The sequence below is a fragment of the Oreochromis niloticus genome, linkage group LG19 (assembly GCF_001858045.2).
Source record: "Oreochromis niloticus isolate F11D_XX linkage group LG19, O_niloticus_UMD_NMBU, whole genome shotgun sequence".
NCBI classification, from domain to species: Eukaryota; Metazoa; Chordata; class Actinopteri; order Cichliformes; family Cichlidae; genus Oreochromis; species Oreochromis niloticus.
Window position 1 is genome coordinate 20795971 of NC_031983.2, and position 26530 is coordinate 20822500.

Consider the following 26530-nt stretch of genomic DNA (forward strand, 5'->3'; position numbering starts at 1 on the left):
TATGAATAAGCAATAATATTTTTAGAATTTATTCTCTGGCAGACAAAATGAACCTGTGCAGTAATCTGAGAACTGCTTTGCTGGATTACATTCAGCTCTTACATTCAGTCTTTAAGACTCTAGCAGCTGTGTTCTGGATAAGTTGAAGCTTTTTTTATCACTGTCTTAGGAAGACTGGACAAAAGTCCATTACAGAGGTCTAATCTGCTAGAGATAGCCCTGAACTAGTTTCTCCAGACAGCACGTCAGTACAACTCAGCTGAAGCTTATCTAACTATCTCACAACTCAAACAAATCAAATCAATTCACTGATTTCCTAAATCTAAGATGTGCAAACACAAAAGCAGCAGACATAATTCTATTATTTAGTCTGAAAGCAGAATTGATTACAGTCTTGTGGTATTAAACTATCTTAGTGCACCACTAGTGTAAACTGACCACTCAGTTCAATTTGTTCTTTTGTAAAAAAACAAAACAAAAACAAGAAATAAATTTAGTTTCATAAGTGGTTTAAAAAAAAAAACTTAACAGCTCAAAAGTGAAAATGCAGAAAATTATGAGGTGCACGTGAAGGCAACACTACCCCATGCAGCTGTGAACTTTGCCATCAGAGTGTGGTAGCATCAGCTGTCATGAAGTTAATGATGAATTGCCTTTTAATTTGAAGAAGTGATCAAGGAAATAACTGCTACTGCTCTGCTTATGCTAGGATATAAAACTGACATGCAGGATGTCAGTGGCGGGAATTTCAGATGTGTCAAATGCACAAAAAAAGCACAACTTGGATGTGAGTTTGTAAACTCGTCTTTATTTTCTCACGTTTTTGTTTTGCTTTTTACACCGTAGGGCATTTTGTTTCCATCATATATATAATTTTTCCTTGGCAAATCCTTCAAGGCATTTCTTGATAGACAAAATATTCTTTGTGCTCTCCGTCAAGGTCTGATGGCAGCCTTCAGCTTCGGAAAGAGTTGGAGAGCGTTTTGTGTCGTCACCTCCATCACCTTCTCCAGCGACACCCCTTTGATCTTACTGATGTACTCGGCAGACACACAGATGTTTTTTGGCTCATTTCTCACCTGCAGTCAGGACAAGGGACAATCGTTGTATTGATTCTTATAGTTATCATATTATCAACTATATTAATTACAACAAACTAGAAACTAGAACATTTGTTATACAATTTTCTTTGTAATACATAAAGAAAATATTAAATGACTGCTCCCAAACAAAGAGAATAATATAAGAAATTTTTAAATACTCGACCTGTTTTTCTGGGCCAAGAGCTGGAGAGTCAGTTTCTAGACAGATGTTCTCTAACGGCAGCTGTTTCACAAGTTTCTGCTTCTTGGTGGAAAATACACACACAGATCACCATAAATCATTAATGCTCAATGTGATAAAGTCAACCAATGAAAACAAAGTCAACACGCCAGTGCTGTGTGGGGAGTGTAAATACTCACATACAACTGTTACCTGTGTCAATTAAATAAACTAGTTTGGTCTGTTTACACACGAATGACAGATAAGCTGACTGCATGCTTGGCTGTACCTGCTCACTCCTTATTATGGATGGAGGGATAGAAAAGAAATAGCCGGCCTTCACTCCCTCCATAGCAACAGATGGTTTCCCATCAAAAGCATGAAGAAGGACTTTTTTGACACCTAGTGGCAATACAAAGGGACTGCAGTTTATTTCTCAAACACTCAAGAAAACTGTTCACTCACATGCAAACAGACAGAATAAACTTAGGTGTTCACCTTGCTCCTTCAGGAGCTGGATGGTGGGTCTTCCTGCAGACCTTGAATGAACATTTCTAAAGGCAAAAATTAAAAAAACAAATGAACAAATGTATTATAGAAGGATTCTGTAATATACTGTGGTGGTCCTTGTCTCATAAACCTTTCATTTCTGCAAATGTAAATTTTTGTTTTCTTATGGAGTTCCTCTCTGTCTTATTTAGGTTTTTACACTTTAATTGCAGTTTACACATTTTCCGAATGTATGGATCGTCCCTGGTTTGATACCAGGAGAAGACACAGATCCCTTTAGGGTTGTGTTGTGAAGGGAATCTGGCATTAATATCTACCAAATCAAATATGCAAAGCTATCTACTGTGCAGACCTCTTCTGAATAAGGGAGTGCCTGAAAGACTCTTCTTCTATTAAAAACAACAACAACCCAAAAACATTAATATTTGTATTGTATATATTGCTACACCTCCTAGGAAAGCTCTTAATTAGTCTTTGCTTAAAAGATGCTAATAAATGTAGCAAATGAATTTCAGAGAATAGCTTTAATACTAAATATCTCATGGTGGTGTCTTGAAGTCAAGACTTACAGAGGGAGGTCCAGCTCCTTGGCTATCTGTGCTTGACGAATCAGGACCAGCCTTTGATTCTCCTTATCTGTGTCACTTCTGACATATCGGGGTGTAAAATCCAAACCAACCTACGACAGTAAACAAGCTGTAATAACATTGTAGTTAATAAAGAAAACCAAAGAAGTTGAATCAAAGATGCTCAATCTTTACCTCCCCAATGGCAACAAGTTGGTCTTTGTATTTCTCTATGATAGGCAAAGCAGCATCCAGATCCTGCAAAACAGACAGGAACACACTCCCAAATCTTACTGTATAAACCAGAAATAATTCATCAATTTTTTTAAATGTACAAGCAGTAAAAATGACAATGTTTTTACTGTTTTCTGAGAAAACTACAGCTGTGGTGGAGGAAGAGAAACACAGACAAATTAACTGTCTATCCATTCTTGTACAACAGTCGTCCTTACAATCTGCGGTTCTTAGTGGTACGAGACTTTAATGAGCCTATTAGTCACTGCAAAATTGCAGAAAGAATGAATCATCCCCACTATTTCAGGAAAGAAGCGCTGCTGTTTTTTTCCACTGCTGAGTACCACGATTGATTTTTTTAAGATCAAACTGAAGCACTAATAATGAGACACACTGGTGACCTGTCAGAGTGTACCGCATCTTCTCCCTAAAATAGCTGGAATACAGTCCAGCACATCGTGACCCTCAATTTGATAAGCAGATGACGATGGGTGGCTAGATGGATATTTTATTTTCATAAAGCCACAATACAACAATACTTGTTTACGCTCTACATGACTGCTCGGATCAACTGGCTGTTGTGTTTGTGGCCTTCTGGTGAACAAAGAAATATGAGCTGTCTTTATCATCCCCCATTAGTACTCTTGCTGCAGTGTTTTGTATCAACTGAAGGCTTTTCAGGGAAGTTCAAGAACAACCTGATAATAATTTACAATAGTTCACCCTTGCAGTAATAAAACCATGAACTATTTTTTCAGCATCACTCTGAGACAGGATGCTCCTACTTTTAGACACTACACAGATAAAAGGAAACAATCTTACATATTTGTAAGGCACTTCAAGATTCCTCATAGTGCTACTGGAGGCCAAAGCAATTCTATCCATACTAGGTATTTGGTTAGACCCCATGTTTCTCTGATTTTTACAGCTGAATATATATAATAACCTCAGTTTTATCTGAATTTAGAAGCAGGATATTAGAGCTCATCCAGGTCTTTATGTCTTGAAGACATTCCTGTAGTTTAACTAATTAATTTGTGTCATCTGACTTCATAGATACAAAATAATGAAAATGCATGCAGTGTTTTCTTATATAGCTACCAAAGCGAAGCATGTACAATGTAAAAAGTATTGGTCCCAGCACAGAACCCTGTGGAACTCCATGACTAACGTTTGCATGTAAAGACTCCCTGTTTACATGAACAAACAGATACAATTCAAACTAGGGCAGTGTATTTCATTTAATAGCCAAAGCTGTATTCTTATCTCTGAAGTAAAATGTTTCGATCAGCGGTACTGAATGCCGCACTGAGTACCAGGACAAGCACAAGCACTGGGTCCACTCTCAGAGGCCATAAGAAGGTGATTTGTAACCTTCACTAGTGTCATTTCTATGATATGATGCACTATAAATTCTCAAATCCATGAAGGTTTCTGTTTTCAGGAGGTGGTTGTGACACCAGCTTATGTTAACAGCATGGGTGGAACAAGCCTTTAAACTGCAGCAATCCTACCTGAAGGCAAGCACCTCTCTGCTGCTCGGGGGACACTTCTTGAACAGGGTGAACTCCTAAGCAGGGGAAAATGAAACCTGGATACCTGGAGAAAAGTACAGCAGGAAATTACAAAACCACGGCCTACACAGTACAGATACATCATCATTTAAACAGTGCTGGGTACCTCTGTGACAACTCTATAATCTTCTCAAATTCCCTTGAATGCTCGGCCACAGCTAATAGCGCCAACAAGCCAGCCTGGACAAGAGTAATAACAACCAGAAATGATCTTTAAAACAACAAATATCTGACTAACTTTCAGCTTTTTCTCACGAAGATCTCACCTTTTTTGAATTTTCGATCACCTCTTCTACATCCTGGGGAAAAAACGTGGAAAGGTTAAATTAAGTTTGCTAAAGGTAAAATATGAATTTCCAGTCCTTAAACGAGCGCTAATACCTTGTCAAAATCCCCCGCAGAGATGTGACAGTGGCAGTCAACGTAGCCTTGCATGTGGACGTTGTTTAGCCCTCAAAATCAAAACAAACCCGCTTCCTCCAATAAAATCCGACTGCGCATGTGCACGTGTGGGCTCGCCAGTGCGCAAGATCGATAACACTGCGCAGCTCGAGAGGGCGGTGCTCTCTTAGAAATGATTGGTTGAACGATGGCGGTAAGTAAACGGAAACAAATCAAACGTACCTGGTTCTTCAAGGCAAACCAGCCTTTGTTTTGACTTCCTTGTTTTTTTTTTTGGTCTCATACCACTGTCAGTTCCGCAACTTTACTTTCAGTCATATGATGTCTGAAGAGTAAGGTCAGATCTGTGTGCCGCACTGAAATGGGAGCTTTAGCCGTCTTTCCTTTGCTTTTATTGATCCTGCAGATCGGGGCCAACAGTGCCAAATACGAACCCAACTGGAAGTCCATCGACTCCAGACCGCTGCCAGAATGGTATGACCAGGCAAAGTTCGGCATCTTCATACACTGGGGTGTCTTTTCTGTCCCGAGCTTTGGCAGCGAATGGTTCTGGTGAGTTCTTCTTTTGACATTACCAGATCATTTAAACTTTTGCAGACAATCAGTGAGGGCAAGAGGGTCTGTGAAATCTAGGGAACAACTCATTCACTGGAATTCCGAGATCCCATATGCTTTACATGATGGCAACAGTGGCAGTACAGATTAAAAGTTTTACAGCTTTACAAATTTTACAGTAGTAAAACTGTAAAACTTTTAATCTGTACTGCCACTGTTGTGCTTTTGTGACCCGGTAAAAATGCCACACATTATTGGATAGAGCATGAACCAAGCTCTATCCAATAATGTACTGCAGCTGTTTTTTAAAGACAAAAACAAGACAAACAAACAAACAAAAACAACAAGTATTATGCTGCACTGCTAATGAAACCTTGCTAAGAACCCCCCTCAACAAAACAATATCCAGTTTGTCCTGTTTTTGTTTTTCTGACATGTGACTTCTGAGGTGTCTGAAATATGGCAGACAATTCCAACTGAAAGTCCAACCTTTGACTTATGCCAAACACCTCAGAAGTCACATGTCATTAGAGAATTCCTGCAAAAACAGGATTTGTTTTGCTTCAAGCAAAGCAGACACATTGAACGATGGGCCACAGGTTCTACGTGCAAGGGACACAATCTTGACAGATTTTGCATTTCATTTGTTTCACAGGTGGTACTGGCAGAAGCAAAAGCAAAAGCCATATGTGGACTTCATGCAGAGGAATTATCCTCCAGACTTTAAGTATCAGGATTTTGCACCGCTGTTCACTGCTGAGTTCTTTGATGCCAAAGAATGGACCGACATCTTCGCCTCATCAGGAGCAAAGTACATCGTTCTGACCACAAAACACCATGAAGGTACACCACATTTTTGTGTATCGCTGTGTTTATATAATACCAGCTACAGTGTTCTTTTTTTTTTTTTCTGAAGAAGTAGTCTGATGTCAGTATCGGTGTCAGTGATGTATGATTGTCCTTCAACCACACAAGAGATGTTCTGTTTTGTTGGTGTATTTGTCAGGTTTCACACTCTGGGGCTCAAAGAACTCCTGGAACTGGAATGCGGTGGATATTGGACCAAAGAGAGACCTGGTGGATGAAGTGGTGACAGCTCTTCGCAATAACGGTGACATTCGTGTAGGGTTGTATCACTCCCTCTTCGAATGGTTTAACCCGCTCTTTGAGCTGGACGCTGCCAATGTCTTCACTACAAACTACTTTCCTACCAGTAAAACGCTGCCTGAGCTTTATGAGCTTGTTGTCAAGTACAAACCAGAGGTGCTGTGGTCTGATGGAGATGGAGATGCACCTGACAAGTACTGGAACAGCACTGGTTTCTTAGCTTGGCTCTATAATGACAGGTAAACTTGCAAAATGTGTATTATTTTTAGATTTTTTCCCCATCATGGATATAAAAACTGAACTGACTGAAGTCTTCTCAACAGTCCAGTACGTGACACGGTGGTGACGAATGATCGGTGGGGCTATGGCTCCATCTGCACACACGGTGGATATTACACCTGTTCTGATCGCTACCAGCCAGGACACCTGCTCAAGCACAAATGGGAAAACTGCATGACCATTGACAAAAAGTCCTGGGGTTACAGACGTAACGCTCCTCTCAGTGATTACCTCACCATCGATCAGCTTGTGTCGGTGAGAGCTGAAAATCGTATTCACCTCTAAACTAAAACAGATTCATTGTGATTAAATGACTCATTGGGAAATTTAGCTAATGCTTCTTTACTCTTTTTTAACACATTTCCTACGACTTTGCGATTTTAAATTGTATCTTTAGGCATTTTGTTACTAGCAGTTGTCGGTCACAAAAACATATCATTGTGACACTTAAAAATTTAAACCCATTAGAGTTCAATCAACAAGTTAAAAAGATGCAAAAATGCAAGACTTGTCTGTGTAATTTACAAAAAGATAAAATAATTAAAACAGTAAAATCAATAAAAAACAACAACAAGATGAATGACAAAATATCATCACATGAGTGAGTGGCATTAAAGAGGAAAGAAAATGGGATAGAGAGAATATAAGGGAGTTCAACCTGAGTCAGCGGCACTAGAGAAATAAGTTAGAAACTATAGCCAGAGGGTCGCTCTGCAAGCCAAGGTGAGCCAGCTGAGCAGTGATGCCATTCTGTGGTTAAAAATGTTAAGATTCTCCTCTGTTTTACTTTAAAACACGCCTCCAGACCCAGACAAGGGAGCGGTCACGTTAGATTGAAGTTCGTTTTGGCTCGAGGGTCAAAGATGGAAACGCTGATCTGGAGCCCTTTTTGTGGCTTTGTTTGTTCATGTTTATGTGTCAAAATCCGCTTGTAATAATTTCCAGACATGCCCACTTTAATGTGTGTCCGTGTGTGTGTGTGTTTCAGACACTGGTGGAGACTGTGTCCTGTGGAGGAAACCTGCTGATGAATATTGGCCCCACACATGATGGAAGAATCGCTCCGATCTTTGAGGAGCGTCTGAGGCAGATTGGTCAGTGGCTGAAAGTGAATGGGGAGGCCATCTATAACACAACAGCATGGCGAGCTCAGAATGACAGCCTCACTCCAGATTTGTGGTGGGTCCCCAACTTTTTTCTGTCTTTCTAGCGATAGAAAGACATAGAAAGATATAGAAAGACATTAAAAGATATAGAAAGATAGATATAGATAGATAAAATCAGAGGTAATTAATGGGTCTAATCTTCAACAGGTACACGTTCAGACCCCAGGAAAAAAACATCTTTTCCATCTTACTCAAGTGGCCAAATAATGGATCAGTGATTCTCAATGAGCCAGTGGTTACTGGGCAAACTCAGGTAAGACTTACTCAATACCTAATAATGTTGCGATGCCAGCTTCTTGTATATAAACTGGTATTAGTGTACATGGCAATAAAATGCAGAACCTTGTTTGAGATCTGAACTTTATTCATAACTTCCTTTTGTTTAACAAAAAAGGTGGTGCTTCTTGGGTATGGCCCTCTGAAGTGGGAGCCTGTAAAGCCCAGTGGGCTGCAGGTTCACCTGCCCCAGCTGTCCTTTAGCCAGATGCCATGCCAGTGGGCCTGGACACTGAAGCTGACTGGTGCCACTTAAAGGAAAATCACATCACATGAAGAGGAACTGATGGAGCAGAAAGGAAGGATTATACATACGCTTAGACGGATGAGTGACAAATTAAAGGAAAAAATCAATATGAAATATCTTAGTATTAAATAATTATGTCAGAGCAGCTTCATTGGCAATTATTCCATAAGTGTCTGAAACTAAATGAAGAGATGGAACTTTGTACTTCTAAAAGATATTCCCTAAATTTTTTCTGGTGACGGGGAAACTGCTGTCAGTCCAGAAATATGTGTTCTAAGACCATCATTTTTATGCTCCTCAAAACTGAAACCTTTTATACTCCTCAGGGCAGAAATTGTTATTACAGGATAAGAGTTACCACTCAGAACAACATTGTATTGATTTTCAGTGACCTCAGAGCAAGCTGGTAATCCGCTGGGTTACTACACTTTAAGGAGCAAACATTTAAGTTAGTACATTTCTTTCTTAATATAGTAAAAGCTGATTAATATTTCCATGTCTCTAAACACCCCTGGCTCTGAAATGTGCAATCATCTTTGTAATACTGGGGCTATGCCCTGCAGATCCAGTGTAACATCCCTCTTCATGTAATTGCTGACCGACTGTTGCTGCGGGGTGAGACGATGCCCTGCACTGACATCCTCAGTAGCCCGAGGAAGAGTTCCTCCTGTTTTCCTGTACAAATCGCACTAATGCACAAGCATCAGAGTCAACAAATGTGCGGTGTTGACCACAGTTTCCAATTCCATTTAATAAACTTTTCCCTACCTGTAAATGCTAATATTGCTTTACTCATTGTTCCTAATGAATCCCTTTTCACTTGTAAGACCTTTTTTTTTCTTGTTATCTTGATAGAGTTTCAGCTGGGCCTGCTTGACATTTTTACACAGAACACCATGGTTTTCCTTTAGTTTCTCACCCAGAAACCCAGGCAAGTTTCTGTCATTTTGGGACCAATGACATCAAACACTGTGAAATTGCTGCTTTTCTTTGAGATATGCTTTGTGGAAAGTTTATTAATTAATGTTTCAATAAAGTCAACCTTGATTACACTGACTTGATCTCATTTGTTGCCTCCCTTTGGCGCCCCCTTGTGTCAACATGTGTAACGCCCCAGCCGCCTGGGACATTTTAAGCAGTCTGACGGTGCAAAACAGATCTATGCACCCCCGCTGTGCACAGATGACCCGGGAAAACAACACATCCTCTTCTGGCTCTGAAAAATGCAGCAGCAGTAAAGTTATTTTCATGTTGCACGCTGACCGGTAAGCCTCTGCAGAATATCTTTCAAAGCTGGTCTTTGCTCTTTTTCTGCACTGAAACCACAGCAGCTGCAGGAGTATTTGTCAACTGAGACAGAGAGTCCGGTGCAGGGCAGATCTCACTGTTGTGTCTGCTCTCTGTTGCACGCCTTTAAGGTGGGAGGTCCCTGTTCTGCAAATGTTCCATGACGTGCTGATGGGGGGTTTGCAAGGGGTTCTCACGTCTGTGCACACCCCCACCCCACACACATACCCTAATTTCAGCAGGCTATCCCCAGCCTGAGACGCGCACATCGCAGCTGATCACCTAAACACAACAAACAGAGATGTAAGGATGCAAAACGCGTGCACAGATGGACGCACAACAATAGTGAAATACACATATTAATTCTGCATTCTGGGAGAACCCGGGAAGTGCAGCTGAGCTTTAAAGTTTGAAGCAGACATGTTGAGATGTCAAAAATTAAACTTTGATTTAAAGGCAGGACTGCAGTGTGGATTATTTTCTCAGTTTAGTCAACTGGAACAGAACTTACTTGTTTACACTGATGTATTTGTTCTGTTTGGACTGCATATTGTGGAGTTTACTTGCATATACAGTAGTGTGACAAAGAAAGGCTCCACAGGCCTCAGTTAGCATGTTAAATGACAGCACAGTTAGAAAAAGCCTCTACTCTCTAAAAAGAACACAGCAGCAAACCTTAGGATTGCAACACTGGATATGAACAAACCACAAGACCTCCTGAGCAGTTTTCTTTGGAAAGACAGACCAAAGTGGAGATGTTTGGCTGTTATGCATGCATACAGTGCCTTGTTTGGAGAAAATCAAACACAACATATAAGCAAAAATGGTGGTGAGAAGAGATGATTTGAGCTTGTTTTGCAGCCCAGGTTCTGAGACTGTGTAGTCATTTAGTCGATCATGAATTCCCCCCTTCCTCTGGAGTCAAATGTGAGGCCACATGTCCAAAAAACTCGACAATGATCCCAGGCAAAGCAGCAATAAAATGATGTAGAGCACTGACTTGAGCATAGTACATTAGGTTTATGTAACTTATTCTTTGTTAGTGTTGTCAGAGACATTAAAAGGACTTTTCTTGCAATACTGAATAATGATATTCAGTTAACTGAAAACAGACATGTTACTGTACTTTGCCATCTTGACTTTCTCCCACTTATTTTCCATTTCCGGCAGCAATGAATTTGCATATTACTTTGAAGTAAAGGCAAGACTTCAACAAAGCCAAATCCTTCCCTTTTCTTAAACTATTATTTTTCATGCTCACTGGGACTGCGTGTACATTTTATTACCAATCAGCACAGAAAATGTAAAACTGCGTGATTCACTGTGTGGTCGACACAGCTGATGCCCACACTGCCGGCTCATTTCTGCAGTCTTGCTTCTGTAATCTGCAGGCAGTAATTATATATGTAGACAGGAACTGGGAAACTGTTACAGACGTTGGCATGGTTGCCATGGAAACACACAATCATGTTAGATTATTTTCAGGTACTGCTGTGATAATGGCATAAGCATGCCTGCTCGAGAGGCTGACTTGAAGAGACGGACAAAGGAGCGGTGGACGGCTGATGAAAAAAGTGAATCGGTTGAAGTTTTCTGAATGAACTGATGGCTTCTGTGAGAAGGTTTTTAGTTTAATGTTGTTGTGTTTGTTCAACCTGCCGGGTTCAGCCCCCCCCCCTTATCTCAGGCTGCCATATGACTGCCACTACAGTGAGCCAAGAGGAAAACCTCATTCCTTCCATTCATAAACCCCCCTCTCTGCCCTTCTAATTTAGGACTAATATAATTAAAGGCCCGCTAGTAGTCAGGTGCATGTGTGGCATTCAATCACATGCAGATTTGTGGCAGATTTGAGCTGGTCAGTAGAGCCACGGCGTAGCTTTAGATAGTGGAAATGCCAAGCAGTGTGTGGAACATCCTGAGGGACAGACCATTATATTTATAGAGGCTCACGACTTGACCTTCACGGCACATTGAGTATCAGCCATTTTAGTGCCGCTCCTGTAGATACTGAATACAGCATAATGGATCTCAGCTGCACTGCAGTTAGTTAGCTTCAACTTCATCTTTGGCTTGTTAGAGGCTATATCTAATAATAGCTCTCTGCAATTCCATACTGTGGAGGGACTCTGTCAATACACAGACTCTGCATTCACTGCTTCTCTAGCACACAGCGAGTTTCTGTTTTTCTGAAGAAATGCTCTGTGAAATTACAGTTTTGCAGAGAAATAAAAGGCTTGCCATTTGGATACGATTTTGAACTCTGAGGTGAAGTTCAACAGCGAGTCATTACATAAGTTACTCTGTTGTGTAAGCTTTGCATTAAGGGGAGGACCTCTGTGAAACATGTCTTAGCCACAGCAAGCACAGCTGGTGCAAGCCCAAAGCCAAGGACTCCTATTCATAGAAGCCTCCAGTTGTTCTCACCCAAGAGCAAAGAGTGAAACCGAGGAGGACGAGGAGGAGGGTCAAAGCCTGGTGTAGTATCTGAAGTTCTGTAAATTATATTGTGTCAAAAGGCCAAAGTTTCACACAAATGGCTGAGGCGGGGTGATCGCAAATCAGTTCAAAAGCACGGAAAGACCTCGTTTGATGTGTCTGATGGCAAAGCCTGCAGCTTCAAACGAATGTTATGACACATTTTATCAGATGGTTTGGCCTCTAATCAAAGATAATTTCACATTAAAATTCAAGTCAAATTCAAATGTTTGTCATGTGCTTTAAAGGACGCTGTTTAATCTATATTCATGTATGATTTTGATTCCAAAAGCCAATCAGATATGTTAAAAATAGACAAGAAAGTACAAAGTAACACAGCAGTAGTTACCTGGGTAAAATGTGCCACATTTTGTTATCTAACAATAAGCCAAAAAAGGATGTAAAAGGTGACTAGTAACATTATATGCCAATACTGGAGTCATTTTCAAATCTTTAACTAATTTGTGGATTAACCTGATCAGGAAACATCACAGGCAATTATTTAATTATAAGCAACAGGCTTATGTGTAACAGGGTTACGTGCAAACTGTAAATGCATTAAACTGTAGTTGTAACTGCTACGTTAATAGAATTAACCAATTAGTCTTTCTGCTCTTGTTTTGCAAAATTAAAGCTCAGACTATAACAATGCGGCCCCAAAGTCACTAATTCTTACTGAATCTTGCTCAGAGGAAGTCTTTAAGATTCACTGCAGAGTTGTTGCATTAATGCAAAGGCTCCAAATGGCACCAACTAAACTCGCACATGTGATTCACAAGATGAGGTTCGCAGCTGCACATAATCTGCAGTATTGTCCTAGTTTTTTTTTTCTTTTTTGCCGCGTTAATGACACCCCTCATCACGACTCTCTCCATTCACAAAGCAAATCCTGTCGTGACGGGAAGAACTGGCTCTGAACGGGGCTTGTGGGTGTCTCAGAATTCAGAGAACATGTCTAATTTTTGCAGCAGCCTCGCAGCCAGCCACATTCATTGAGTTCCTCTCCGTATGCACACGCTGAATAGGATCACGCTGTAGGAGATGTACATTCAGAGCTCGCTGCACCATATGATTAGAGTCTTTCAGCCGAGCGCTTTTGCATTTCTTCCTACCGACTGTCCGACGAATTTTACATAGATAATAATAGTTAATGAATATGTGTACCTGAATGAATTTGAGCTGTGAGGGATGGGTGATGCTTTAGCTCTTTGGATCATGACAGCCCCGCTCCCCACTTTGTGTGCGGAGTGTGCGAAGCGCACGGAGAGACGAGAGGGAGAGGGAGAGGAAAAGCGCCCTTAAACGTGGGCTGTTGTGTATCCCTCTCTGGGCCCCTTTGCTATTTTTGTGCCTGGGTCCGCACGTCACGCTTGGGTATTTTCTCTGGTGACTAGCTCGCATCAATAGATCTTCTAATGTACATCCAGTCGGCCAGCAGCTTCGCGACTGATGGGACTTTTACCTCGCTCGTTTCTTTCACATTTTGCCACCCGGACATGAGGAGAATGGAGAGACGGACTATGCAGTATGAGGAATGTCACATGTGACTGCCGATATGGGACAGGGGACTATTCAAATGTCAGGTTTGTATGAGGATTATATTTGATATGTGAATGCCAGCTGCTGTGTGTGTGCTGTGTGTCACTCCGATCACAGTGAGAGAGCTGCTGGTTCATTCTGCATGCTGTCGTAGAGGACTTTAAAGCCAGCCGTCTCCTTATGATATTTATGGATTTGTTGTCAGCGTGAGACTTCAAGCCCTATTCCCTTTATTGGCCAACTTAGCCCCTAATGATGTAATGCAGCGGCATAACGATGCTCTCCCGTAGCTCACTGTGCTCCCTTGTGTGTGAAGGGATGTGCCCAGCGAATGTGCGGTTCAGATAAATGTCTCCACAGAGTCGTTTCTCCATCCATGCGGACATACTGTACCACAGTCAGCCCACAGTCATCCCGAAGCACACCTACTGCCACCCACCTGCCTCCTGTTGTTGCACGTCATTGCTGCTGTGTCACATATTTTCGTTTAGGTTAGCGCTTGTTGCCAGGAGTGAGAGGAATTTGGCTTTCAAAGGTGCGCTGGCCCACTCTTTTTTTTGGAAAAGTCTGAATGCGCTCAGAGACTTGTCAATGAGACTCTGAATGTGACGGCTCTGTTTCCTCCCTGTCGTGCTCAGTTCAAAGGTATGCATTGTTTCTGAGGGTCTTATCTCATTGTCACTCTGCACCCATATTCCCCTCTTCCCTCCTCTGGTGGCTCACAGAGGATGGAAACTAAACAATGAGGTCAGATCGACCTTGAAAGGGAGCTCCCTACCAGGCCTCTGAATTTTTGTTACCCCCAGGCACCCTCCAGCTTAGTTTACCTCTCTAAACCTCCCCGTTGAAACATGGATCATTCCAATCCAAAGCTGCCCCTCCACCTCCTCCCCTCCTCACCATCCTTCATATGCCTTCATTATTTTTCCTGTATGTGGAGGAAGCGTTCAAATCTGTCTGACAGGAGAGACCCTAAAGATGAGCTCAAAGAGGGGAATGGGCATTTGGATAAGAACACAAAAGGTAGATTATCATCTTTACTGCTGCTTTCAAGCGTGTCTCGGCATCTCAAGAGTCACCTTGGATTCATATCCTCTGGTTTTTATGCCTGAGCAGTGTGGTGGTGTGCTAACAAAGAAAGAAAGGGAGTGAGAGAAAGAGAGTGAGAGTCGAAGGATGTCCTAATTAAAGGGAACTCAGAGGGTTTGTACCAGATAAAATTACATAACGTCGTTAGGGAGGACACAGCATTTGATACTGAGAAGATGAAAATGACGTGCCCTGAGATGGCCATCCATCCCCACGGTATGAAGTGAAAGTGTAACCAGTTCACTTCAGCCACAGGCATCATGATGTTTCTCGCTTGAGTCCTGCATGTTTACCTACAGTGAAGAGTTTGGTCCTGTGCAGCTCACTGTGGAGACGGACACTAGTGACTCAGATAGGTTGGAAGGTTTGAATCCCACTGGAGGCGATATGAAATGATACTGGATTTAGATAAAAGGCTTTAAAGGTGCAGGCGGGCTCATTACACTTCATTGCCATTGATTTAAGACTATCGACTGGCATGCTTCAGCACACATACCAGACTTCAAAAAATGCTTACTTCCAATAACAGCCTTGTCTTCTGTCTGGTTCAGTCTAGTTTTTATTCCCATAATTGCCAATAATGTCGACCACGGCTGAACACGTGAGTTTAAAACTGAATTTATTCATTCCCTTTGACCTGTTGTAACACCCAGTGGCAACCTATACAATGTAGGGTTAGCTTGTGTTATGAGCCATACAAATAGATGAATTTTTTACAAACTAGAACATGATTAATTACCTTTCAGATTAATTTTTATACATTACAGTTATTTTTGAAGTTTATCCAAAAAGATTAAAATTTGATCCAAAGCTGAACACTATCTCTAACTCGGGATGGGGTGATGGTGACCCGGTGCCTAAATGTTTGAATAAAAGTGGCATTCCACATTAAAGGACAGCCTTCTTCACTTTGAAAGTGTTTCCCATTGAGCCCTCACACATACACACAATTAAAATAAACATATACAACTGTTTATTACACATTACAGTACTGGCTTGTTTCCCCATGAGGACATCATTTGACAACCTCTCCTGTGCCCTTAATGATCAGTTTTGACACCTCAGTATATATCAGTAAAGATGTGGTTTGGTAGATGCATGGGCAGAGACCACCTTCACTCACCCAGTGATTTTGTTCCATAACCAGGCCTGAAATATGACAGAAAACACTCAGGTCTGAAGGGACCTTCAAGGGTTACTCCTAGTAGGCTTTCAAAGGGTAAAGAGTTAAATACCTCTTCATATGCACATTCACAGAGCTTCAGAAAATTAGGTGCCAGGGTTTACCTTGGTAAAGAGACCCAGTTTTTCCATTCCTGCTGTGATGGAGCTCATTATGAATTTTATACTCCAGTTTTATTAGGAGGACTTTTGGGAAACAGCCTTGAATAGCTCTCAATTTCAAGCGCAGACACACACACACATACACACAGACTTTCCTGCCTCATTTATTTTGTCACGATAATTTTCTTGCATATTTATGTGGTCCTAGTTTATGTTATTGCATCCTAACGACTCTTTCTTATTTCTTTCAGATGACCCTTCCCTGCAATTCACATGTATGTTAATATTACTAAAGTTACATAACAGTTATTGTCCTTGAAAATCGATCGCAAAGGAAGTGACACTGGATTCATGGAGTCACTTGAAACTACTGCAGGGGTAAAAAGCTCCACTGAGGGTCAGGACAGAAATGCTGCACAGAAAAAATGCACATCGGAGGTTGCACAGAGTAGGCGGAGACCACCAGTCGAATTGGAAGCCAAAGGGTGGCACCAACAACTAGAAGAAGCTCAGAGCAAAGATACGTGTGGTTTCAAAGAAATGTCTGACTCAGGGAAATCACTGCAATTAGAAGATCAGCACCCTCAAGCCCAGTCCACAAGCCATCCAGACTATGAGGTATCTTCATACCCACTACAGTCCACAAAGCAGTTTTCTAGTGGCAGACAGAAAGCTTCTACACAGCCCCCAGCACCCACATCTCACAGGAAGTCCCCCAGTTCACCTGAAGTCCAACAACAATGTTCAAATTCAGGGATGGATCCACTTACAGAAACGGTGTGCAAGGTGGAACAGAAACCACAAAAGCCTGGGAAGTATGTTTGCGATTACTGCGGAAGGGCATGTGCCAAACCCAGCGTGCTCAAGAAACATATTCGCTCGCACACAGGGGAACGACCCTACCCGTGTGTTCCCTGTGGGTTCTCCTTCAAAACCAAGAGTAATTTGTACAAACACAGAAAGTCTCATGCTCACTCAGTCAAAGCTGGAACGGTGCCATTCTCAGAACTCGGTTCGTACAATGCCAATACAGACCAAGGGTCTTTTGAAGGGGAAGGAGAGCTGTTCTCTGATGCTGAGCAAAGCACAGACACGGACGAGGACACTCTTAATGACCCGCTGCTGCTGCTGGACTCTCCAATGGAGGGATCAGATAACACTGCTGTAAAAGTACTAAATCTCATTGCTCAGAAAAAGGGAGCCACGTCAATGTCAGCTCAGGATGGTTCATCCCAACCCCAAGAAATCAATGCACCTTCTGCTGCTGCCGAGGCTAGTCGTGCAATTCAATCTTGCACAATCAAACAGAGGCTGGCACTCCGGCTGTCTGAAAAAAGAAGCAGTGACTCTGACCACAATCTGTCCCTCCCAAGTCAGTCTAGCAAGGGCAGCACGGACTCCGGGTACTTCTCTCGCTCTGAGAGTGCCGAGCACCAGACCGGCCCTCCGAACACTAACGCAAAGTCCTACCAAGAAATTATGTTTGGAAAGTGTTATCGGCCAAGCCCTAAGCAGGCAACAGCTTTTGCAGCTTGTAGCACAGACACGAGTGAATATACCGGCAAACGGTCAGAGAAAGGCGTCTCCCGTGTTTTCACCCAAGAAAAAGACACAGTTGAATCAATCAAAATAAACACAAAATCGTTCACAAGGGAAGAGGTAAAAGAACCCCTATTAGATGCTGGCTCTGATGTGGGGCCTCTGATCAGAAGCAACTCAATGCCAACATCCTCAGCAGTCTGTCTGACTATGCCTCAAGCACTCAGAGGCAGTCACTCGTTTGATGAGAGAACAAGCACCGGCGGCATGAGGAGACTCAGGCGGCAAGCCGCTTTCGAACTATCCGCGCAAGATGGCCATACTGACACTGACAGTCACGGAAAGATTAGTGAGAGTGGCATTTCACCCTCAGGACTGGAAATGGAAAACTACCCTTCTGTGGTGCCTAGTATGAGCCATCAGAGGCATGCGATGGAATTGGCGACGCGCAAGCGTCGGAAGGAAAAAAGGGAAGAGGAGGATTTGTCGGGTCAATACGAAGGCCATCATGAACCGTGCGAGGAGATGTTTGATTCAAGCAAGGACTATGATGTAAAACAAGGCGCACTGGGCATTATGGCTTTACGGAAAGGCCATTCACAGATGGACAGGTGTGACATGGACATATCGGTGTGCCCTGAGGTGTCTGCTCGAAAAAACTTAGGGAATGTAATTTCAGTTATCCAGCACACAAACTCAATAAACAGGCCTTACTCTGAACATTCAGAATCTTACAAATATCAAGCTATGGAGGCGTCTGAATCATATGAGATGGAGCGAAGTGACAGTAGATTAAGGCAGTCGGTTCAATTGGGGCCCAAGCTCGTGCGGCAGTCTAACATACAAGTCCCAGAAATTAGAGTCACAGTAGAGCCTGACAGTCCAGAAAAAGCTCCTGAGGTGCAGGTGAAGGAGCCAGAGAAGCACGTGGAGGAGTTTCAGTGGCCTCAAAGGAGTGAAACTTTAGCACAATTCCCTCCGGAAAAACTCCCTCCAAAGAAAAAAAGGCTACGCTTAGCTGATATTGAGCACTCCTCTGGTGAATCTAGCTTTGAGTCCGCCTGCACTAGCTTGTCCCGCAGCCCCAGTCAAGACAGCAACTTATCTTACAGCTCCACCTTATCGTTTGACAGGGAAGAGAGCTTGAAGTCAGTCTCTCCAGCCAGGCAGGATGAATTTGGCAAACCATTAGAGTTGTTAGCTGTGCCAGGGAGTGGGCACTCCCTCTCAGTGCTCAACCAGCGTCAACAACATGAAATGAGACGCTCCTCCTCAGAGCAGGCGCCGTGTAACTTGCGCAAGGAGTTCCCAGAGGTGCGCAGCATATCATTTGACTATGGCAGTCTTTCTCCAACATCCAGAGTTAGACACGTGGACATAAACTCTGTGAAAGAGAGAAGGAGGGGAAACTTAGTGCGGCAGGAGTCACTGAATATGGATAGCGAAGTAACACAAGTCCCATCACAAGTGTTTCCACAGTATCTCAGCAGCATCTCCCCTTCATTCACTGCCGCCACTATCCTGCCGCAGACTTTGCCAATATTTTCAGCTGGGAGTACATTTCCTCAGCTTGCACATCCGAGCCTGATGGTTCCCGTAAGAATTCAGACTCATGTTCCATCCTACGGTAGTATCACATACACCTCAGTGTCGCAGATTTTTGAGAATCAGTATGACAGTGTTAGCTCCGCCACGTCCACCCTTCAGAGTCAGAGTTCAAGAATTTCTGGGAATCTCGATTCTCATAACGTATCGGCTCATACAAAACCACCTACAACACACACCCTCAATGTTGAGGCCCTTGATTTGTCATCAGCCAAGCTCAAGACAGGCATCCCTCTCTCTCTGACCTCCAGAACTATCTCAACCACTAATGCCTCCAGTGGTGGCGCAAACAAACGGATGCTATCCCCTGCCAGCAGCCTGGACCTATTCATGGAGGTCAAGCAGCAAAAGCGTGTGAAAGAGGAGAGGATGTTTGGGCAGATTGTAGAGGAGCTGAGTGCAGTGGAGTTGGGAAAATGTAATTTGAGTGAAGAGAAGGGGCATAGGTCAGGGATGCAGGGTGCACCAACACCTCATGCTCAGAATGACTCACGCAGGAGTAAATTTATCACACTTCAGCAAAAAGAGGCTGAGGCCACGGACCACGGCGCAGAGTCAGTTATGGAAAGCAGCTCCATGGATGCAAGCTCGCCTCCTTACGCCATGATATCAGTCAGTGAAGTGAAAGAAGCTGGCACGGAGAAACGAGTGCAGATGGATATAGTGGCACAGCTGGTAACCAGTCAAGACATCCTGATGTCAGACTCTGAGCATTCAGGACTGTTATCTCAGTTTCCAAGTCTTCGCACGACGACAGGTGTGAGCTGGTGTTATCTCAATTACACCACGCCGAGCTGCTCTCACAGCACCGCCCCTTTCTCATCTGTGTACGCCACCTGGCGTGTGAGTTCCCATAACCCGAACCCTCTTGAAGTGAGCACCAGCGCTGCTCTGGCTTTGCTGCAGTCCAGACAGAGGGGAGACAAGGTTATATACACCATGGCTGCCATGTGCCAGCCTGGTACAGGGAAACTGGTCTCATCACTCATCCTGTGGAGGCAGACCATGGAACAGGTAAGAAAATGATCCTGTCTTTGGATCAAAAGCATACTGGTGTTTTAAACACCTGTTGAGATATTGAATTAAAGCCTTATTTATTGTATATCTTATATCAGTAATCACTGATATAATCAGGAATAATTGTGAGAAGATAACTTTAAAATGCAGAAAGTTTTAAGGATCTTAATACCCAGAATTTGGCAAACTGCACACTTTAATCAACCGACAGAAGGTTTCCTTGGAAAGATCCTGGAACGAGCATTTGCTTGGTGCTGATAATGATATTTAACTATGAATCGCCAAATGGTCTTGATTTAAAAAAAATATGTCTTGGAGATGAAAATACCAGACATTATAATTATATTAAGGTAATTGTTAAGTCCAAATCTTGGTACTTTTCTCCACTGTGCTCAGTGGATAAAAAGCATAAAATTTAACACTAAGATCAGAGTTACCTGTGCTGGGTTTTTCCCCAGCAGTGGCATAGTTCATGTTTGCAAAACATGCTGTGCAATGCCATGTGTGACATACAATATTGGTGGGATCGCGTTGCACTGTCGATATGGTGTCCACTTAAAAAGGATGTTAACACAATGTTTGTTCATCTGATTCAGCTGCAGAGGAAACCGGAGCCCAAAGAGGTGGACGTCACCTACGGGAAGAAGGTGAAAGACATCAGCTGCAGAGTGAAAACTGCCAAAGAAGAGTGGAAAGAGAGGGAGGCTGCCACAACCCAGACTGTGCCAACACGAATTAAGATCTTTGAAGGAGGGTCAGTCGAGATATTATTTACCATTACACTTGTCACTTCTGCTGACTGCATATGCAGCGGATATATTAGAGTGCTAGTATGTGAAGTATCTGTTGGCCCATGCTCTTTTTGCAGTTTACGACTGTGCTTTTTGTGCATTTCTTTATTAGAAATGAATCTCTCTCTTTCAGGTACAAATCCAATGAAGACTATGTATATGTTAGAGGTCGAGGCCGGGGTAAATACATATGTGAGGAGTGTGGTATACGTTGTAAGAAGCCAAGCATGCTGAAAAAACATATCAGGACCCATACGGACGTGCGGCCGTATATCTGCAGGGTTTGCAACTTTGCTTTTAAAACTAAAGGTAAGCATTTTTTTTCTTACAGAGTAGTGAGTTATTGTAGCTGTAGCAGTGATAAAAAAAGTTGTAAGATTAACTTTTTTTAAGCATCTGAAATGTACGAAAGTTCACTTTCTGTTGTGTTTAATTTCAACAAATTTGCCTTATTTCTACAGGAAACCTAACTAAACACATGAAGTCAAAAGCGCACATGAAGAAGTGTCTTGAACTGGGAGTTTCAGTGACGATGGATGAGACAGAGATACAGGAACATGGTAAGACTGGGATGTATGTAAGTGTTGTAGATATGCCCAGCTGTCAGTGCAACAAATCCAGCTAAACTAATGTGTTTCTCATTTCAAGTGGACGACATGCAACAAAAGTCCAAGACAGAGGTGGCTGCGACGACCAAACATCAGTTCTCAGACGCCGAGGACTCCGACGGCATGGATGAAGAAGCTGATGAAATTGATGAAGATGACGATGAGGACGATGAATACGAGGGTGATTCCACTCCGAAGTTACATTCAAGAAGCACGAGTCCTCAGCCGTGTGGAGTTACCTCTCTGTCAGTTACAGCCACTGCTGCCATCCACGGCTGCTCCCTCGCATCTCTGCCCGGAGTCGATGTCAATCAGCAACCCTCCGGTAGACGTACGAGCTTGGATCATCGTCCTGTTCTTGCAAACGACCAGAGAGCGAAATCCGTGGATGAAGACTCTCTGACCATGCTGTCTCCAGATCACAGCAGCTTCCTTTTTGACCCTTATTCATCTTGTCTACTCTCTCCTGGCTGGGAGTCTCCCATCAGGGAGCCCTCCCCTTCACGTCTACGTTACCCGTCCCCAAGGAGGGAGCTTTCGCCACGTGGTCGCTCCTCTCCCAGATGGGATACCTCTCCACTGAGGCCCGGTTCACCTAGCTTCACACCCATCCAACATCCCTCCCCGGTCTCAATTGAACGACCCATGTCTCCCAGTATAGAGCTTGCTGGAAAGCGGGAATCCTCAGTCAGAGGCAGGCAGAGGGTTGTGTTAAGAGCCGTTTCACCACGCAGAGGTTCACACCAACATAAAGGCAGCGGTGACAAAACCAGACACCAAGCAAAGATGGAGATGGCTCAGCACCAAGGAGCCTTTGAAATGGAAATGGTAAGTAGCACAGCGTGTTCTGCAGCCACTTCAAGTGTAACACAAACAAAGAGCTTTTAAGGACTTATTGTTAATCTGTTCAAGTGTATAGCACAGCAAACTCTGATGAATCTGGGTACATGTAGATGGACCATGTGTGGTGTAAAAACAAAAAATATTTTCATACACTGTATTTAAGAAATTTTTCAGAAATGTTATATTCTTGTATACTAGTGTATCTAACTTGAACAACATAAGATACCAATCTAGGCACAGTTAAATGGTAACTATGTTTAAAATTTTAGCTTAGCAAACAAGCATGCTAACTCTTGCTAGCAGTTGGCGAGTCGAGTCCATCGCCATTTTTTCTTTTGGGACAGTTTTTTTTTTTTTTTGCATTAATTTAATAATTTTCAAGTCAGTAAATACTTAGCTTATAAAGCACAACTGTTGACTAGCTAATGTCGTGCTATCATGACCTGGCCTTGTATGGTCGATACTAGTTTTTCAGCAGATTAGACACTTGCTACAGTAAGCGCACCCTGATCATTAGCGTTTGTTACCAATACTGAACACTATTCTCCACTAATGCCCTAGTCACACAGGCTATCCCCCAACTGTTGCTGGACGTTGCTGGCAGTTGCATTTAAGTTGATTACAAAAGTCGGATTCACATAGGCCCAGGGGGCAGCCAGTTACCCAATGGTAATGACCGGTTGCTTCAGAAAACTGTGTACTCTACAAATGGTTGGCGACTGGTTGTTGGCAGTTGCTAGTATGAAATTTATGATGCTACACCACAAACTTTCTTGTGTTTGCTTTTAGCGTTAGCAGGTTGTGCATAATTAGCATGGAAGATGGCAACTTAGGTGCAAAACTCTCAAAATACTTGTCAAGCAGCAGTGAAGCTGCGAACAACGTGGCTCAAACTGTAAATACAAACTTTCGGCACAGCCACCAATCACAAGGAGGTTTTTGGTGCATTACCTTCTTCACGGCCATTTTCACCTAGCGACAGCCAGCAACCACTCACCAACGACTCAAAAAACCCCCACATTTTTCCCTAGCAACCAGTGTACATTTCAGCTTGGAATTAGCTATTTGTGTTTCACTAGTTAAAAGAAAAGCACACATACATTTTCTTTTTCTTGCACTGAAAGAACAAGTAGTAGAATATTCTGTTGGCAGAGAAGTTTTTTCTTCTCTGAGTGCTTTCATTTTTCAACATTCACATTACTTCATGATTTCTAACTAAGATATTTTCACATGAGAAATTATCTTGGCGATGCTGAAACTGCTGCTAATTCTGCCAATGTGTCGTTCCAGGATCAAAGGAGCAGCTTGGCTTCCAGTCTGCCTGGTGCTGCCAGTTCTCATCATCAGAACATCCTTAGCCACCTCCCTCTTCACTCCCAGCAGCAGGCCCACAGTTTGCTCCCCGTTGTTCCTGTTGGCGGGCTCCAGATATTACACTCCCCGCCTTCCTCCAGCACTGATGTCAGCCCCTCTGTGGCGCCAAGCCCCCAAAGCAGCGAAGGCCAATGTTGCAGCAGCAGGGAGGGATCTGTCCTCAGTCCTGAGACAGAAGGAGAGGACATCAGAGGCCACGGCCAGCTGTCCTGCCACGAGGCCGCTCAGGAGAAAAGCCTCGACCCTGAAGTCGGAGACAGCAGACAAGAGGAGAATGTACAGACCTGCTTGAAAGCCATCGCCTCGCTGAAGATTACCACAGAAGACCCTCATTAGAACCGCCATTGTCTGTTTTCTCGGGTTGATCAAAGAAAAGACACCTCCCTGCTACACCTGCAACCTTGTCACCTTCTGCCCTTTAGGCACATGACCTCATCTTTATCCCATTAGAGGCAATATAATAACACTTCCTCTGGTCTTGCACATACCTGAGACATCTTCTTAAGTGGATAATATGAGTGGAGGTCATATCTTTTCAGTGAAGAAGAAGGCCACCGCATCTGATGAGCTCTTCTCTTCAGAGGCTTTTTGGAAAACTTGGACGAGCAGCAGGGTGTTTTGCAAGGTGGAGAATCATTAATGGGTTCAGGTGCAATATGGAAAGATATTCTGCTAATATGCCTTTGTCTGACATAGTAGTTTGCGTACAATTGCACATAAATTATATTTATGAATTCTGTACAAATGTCCTTAACATATACTCCTTCTTAGATACATACAAACAGTGTATTTTACTGTGTGTACTTTGAAAATAGACTGTTGTTTATGTAATCATATCAAGGTGTAATGCAGTAGTGCAGTAAATAAAGACTATTTATAAGGGGAAAAGTATGTGTATTATGAAACAGTCTGACCAAATTTTAAGTAGACGCTTCTTGTGCAGTTTGGTGCTTCTGATCAAGCAGCGAGGGTCTGTGCCTTTATTTTGCGTTTCTTCATTTCTTTATCAGAGGGAGAACTAGGGAAAGCGGTCGAGGTACTCTTTATTCAGAGTGTTTGCTCAGAGGACAGCTTTTCTTTCTTGCCCCGTCAGTTCTGTTGACAGACGGATGCAGCTTTATTTATGTGAAACAAGCTTAAAAGAAACAAAAAAAAGTTTCCTATGTTGCAAATTTTCTTAATGTTGTGGTTTTTATCTTGGTAAAAATGCATGGGATTTGCTATTGCACAACAATAGAGGAGGTAATTATGTAATTATGAATACTGTAAGATGTATTTATATATTAGAACGTAAGCACTTATTGATACTGGTAAATATTTGACTACTATTTATATGGTATATCTGTACTTATGCAGCAGTGATGCAGTTATGCAGTGAGCTACGCTGGCATTGCTTTTGATCTCATGTCGTCTCTACAGTTTTTTTTCATGCTTATACAGATGACCATGAGCATTTAATGAGTTTTAAAGATGCACTTTCATCCTTTTACCTTTAATGTTTTAACTGACTCGGTCAGTGGAGGAAATGGGAGAGTAAAACAGTTTGTTCTCTTGTGATTTTTGACACATTCCAGTTGTTTTTTTCTTTTCTCATTGTGTAAAACACGTTGCACACGAATCCAAGGGGCTACAATGATCAGTCAATAGTACATTTTCTTGCATTTCAAGTGTAACTGGATGAATCAATATCACTTACTGTAAGTAATAGTAAGGTAATGATGTTAAAAGCATGACTATTACTGTGCTTCAGCTCACAATGTAAGTAATCATTCACCAAATGCATTACTTCTTCTCTGTATATATATATATGTGTATTTTTATGATTTAAACTATTTTTGCAGTGTTGAATTCTGAAAACTTTTTATGTGGATTGTTTATATCTCTTTAAGAGGTAAAATGTCTGCAGCTGATGTAATGGCAGAGGTTTAATGAGGCTGATTGCTAACACAGCGTGTCTCATCTTTTTAAAAAAATGTACTCACATCTTTAAGTGATTATCCGTTTTTGAGATTTCAAAATTTAAAAACACAACAACACTTTGTTCACTCATGTTTACATAAAAGATTTAAAGGTGCACTGCTTTAATTTTGTGTTTTCCTTTCTGAAGGTGTATGTAGCTTTGATTTCATGGTTGTGTAATTTCATTTGTTGTGCAGATAGCTCATAAAATGTGAAGGGAAAGTGAAGCCTTTTATTTGCTTTTGCATACATTATGTATTCAGATTGTGTTTGTGTTTTTTTTAATATTGTATTCATATATACTGAACTGCATTGTGCCTCTCATGTCAATGGAAATCCTGTAAAACACACAGAGGACAAATCATTTTACCTCTAAGCTAAGATTTTTTCGAGGGGGGAAAAAAACAACCTCAGTAGCCAATCTGTTGTTTAGCTATTTGCATCAAATCTGGCTAGTCAGGACGGAGTGCCTCTTTTATGCTATGAGGAATTTATTGTTTGGTGCTCTACTTTTTCAGATTAAATTCAAAATTGTTTTAAAAGAATATACTTCTAACCCAAGAATGTGTGTCGCAGCTTATTTCACGGCTTCCGTACCTTTCCTCCTGCATTATTCACCGCTGTTTAAATTAGAGCTCGCACGAGAAGGTTTTCAGATGAAATCGCTCACATTTTATCTTCAGGGTACAGTGAAAAATTGGAGAATCTCCAACCAGTGACATCCTCTGGTGAAAAATTATTACTGCAGTCATAACACGGGAGAGGAAAAATAAATGAACGCTTCCAAAAATAGCTCTCACCTTGTGACTAATATTGAACCACATTCGCACACACTTTGTTGTGTATCAGCAGTATTTGCAGTGCACTTTACCGCATGTGTGAAGCATGTATAAGCGAGGAAATGAGCAAATCACATTTTGTGGCCACTCTTCTCTGGG

The 26530-nt window shown here is 42.3% G+C and overlaps 4 protein-coding genes across 6 annotated transcripts in view; 2 read left to right on the top strand and 2 right to left on the bottom strand.

Annotated features, from left to right (window-relative positions):
* Positions 1–786: 786 nt before the first annotated feature.
* On the bottom strand, positions 787–4703 carry LOC100696436 (putative deoxyribonuclease TATDN3). Of its 2 annotated transcripts, none has more exons than XM_003442870.5 (10): positions 4529–4703; positions 4414–4446; positions 4254–4327; positions 4088–4172; positions 2535–2597; positions 2343–2452; positions 1762–1817; positions 1553–1665; positions 1267–1344; positions 787–1079 (listed from the first exon to the last, which is right to left on the bottom strand). In XM_003442870.5, exons 1-10 carry the CDS (start codon positions 4580–4582, stop codon positions 936–938), a joined length of 810 nt encoding a protein of 269 aa, XP_003442918.1. In that variant the 5' UTR covers positions 4583–4703; the 3' UTR covers positions 787–935. The 2 variants fall into 2 exon arrangements, with proteins under 2 accessions (XP_003442918.1, XP_005477435.1); XM_005477378.4 differs by having other exon boundaries at positions 1267–1347.
* Positions 4704–4786: 83 nt separating this feature from the next.
* On the top strand, positions 4787–8532 carry fuca2 (alpha-L-fucosidase 2). The gene is made up of 7 exons (XM_005477376.4): positions 4787–5101; positions 5760–5947; positions 6111–6450; positions 6535–6745; positions 7479–7669; positions 7804–7909; positions 8051–8532. The coding sequence occupies exons 1-7, from the start codon at positions 4911–4913 to the stop codon at positions 8186–8188; spliced, it is 1365 nt and encodes a 454-aa protein (XP_005477433.1). The 5' UTR covers positions 4787–4910; the 3' UTR covers positions 8189–8532.
* Positions 8327–26530, bottom strand: part of dusp23b (dual specificity phosphatase 23b) — a 51761-nt gene continuing 33557 nt past the window's right edge. Inside the window, exon 4 of the mRNA XM_025900901.1 lies at positions 8327–9748. Within this exon, the coding sequence (XP_025756686.1) occupies positions 9702–9748 (47 nt within the window). The 3' untranslated portion in view covers positions 8327–9701. The remainder of the gene's footprint in view (positions 9749–26530) is intronic.
* Positions 12858–26156, top strand: hivep2b (HIVEP zinc finger 2b). 2 transcript variants are annotated; one of them, XM_005477375.4, is made up of 7 exons: positions 12858–13527; positions 16108–20014; positions 20614–20771; positions 20942–21117; positions 21270–21368; positions 21457–22244; positions 23550–26156. In XM_005477375.4, the coding sequence occupies exons 2-7, from the start codon at positions 16208–16210 to the stop codon at positions 23967–23969; spliced, it is 5448 nt and encodes a 1815-aa protein (XP_005477432.1). In that variant the 5' UTR covers positions 12858–13527; positions 16108–16207; the 3' UTR covers positions 23970–26156. The 2 variants fall into 2 exon arrangements, with proteins under 2 accessions (XP_005477432.1, XP_025756683.1); XM_025900898.1 differs by lacking the exon at positions 12858–13527 and adding an exon at positions 13536–14506.

Excerpts from the sequence above, each read along its gene's own strand:
- LOC100696436 (XM_005477378.4), bottom strand. The coding sequence starts at position 4,582 with ATGCAAGGCTACGTTGACTGCCACTGTCACATCTCTGCGGGGGATTTT. Across the intron at positions 4,173-4,253 it reads ATTATAGAGTTGTCACAGAG|GTATCCAGGTTTCATTTTCC; the intron begins GTACCCAGCACT and ends ACTTTTCTCCAG. Across the intron at positions 2,598-4,087 it reads AGAGAGGTGCTTGCCTTCAG|GATCTGGATGCTGCTTTGCC; the intron begins GTAGGATTGCTG and ends TCTGTTTTGCAG.
- fuca2 (XM_005477376.4), top strand. The coding sequence starts at position 4,911 with ATGGGAGCTTTAGCCGTCTTTCCTTTGCTTTTATTGATCCTGCAGATC. Across the intron at positions 5,102-5,759 it reads TTTGGCAGCGAATGGTTCTG|GTGGTACTGGCAGAAGCAAA; the intron begins GTGAGTTCTTCT and ends TTTGTTTCACAG. Across the intron at positions 7,910-8,050 it reads TGGTTACTGGGCAAACTCAG|GTGGTGCTTCTTGGGTATGG; the intron begins GTAAGACTTACT and ends TTAACAAAAAAG.
- hivep2b (XM_005477375.4), top strand. The coding sequence starts at position 16,208 with ATGGAGTCACTTGAAACTACTGCAGGGGTAAAAAGCTCCACTGAGGGT. Across the intron at positions 20,015-20,613 it reads GGAGGCAGACCATGGAACAG|CTGCAGAGGAAACCGGAGCC; the intron begins GTAAGAAAATGA and ends CATCTGATTCAG. Across the intron at positions 22,245-23,549 it reads GAGCCTTTGAAATGGAAATG|GATCAAAGGAGCAGCTTGGC; the intron begins GTAAGTAGCACA and ends GTGTCGTTCCAG.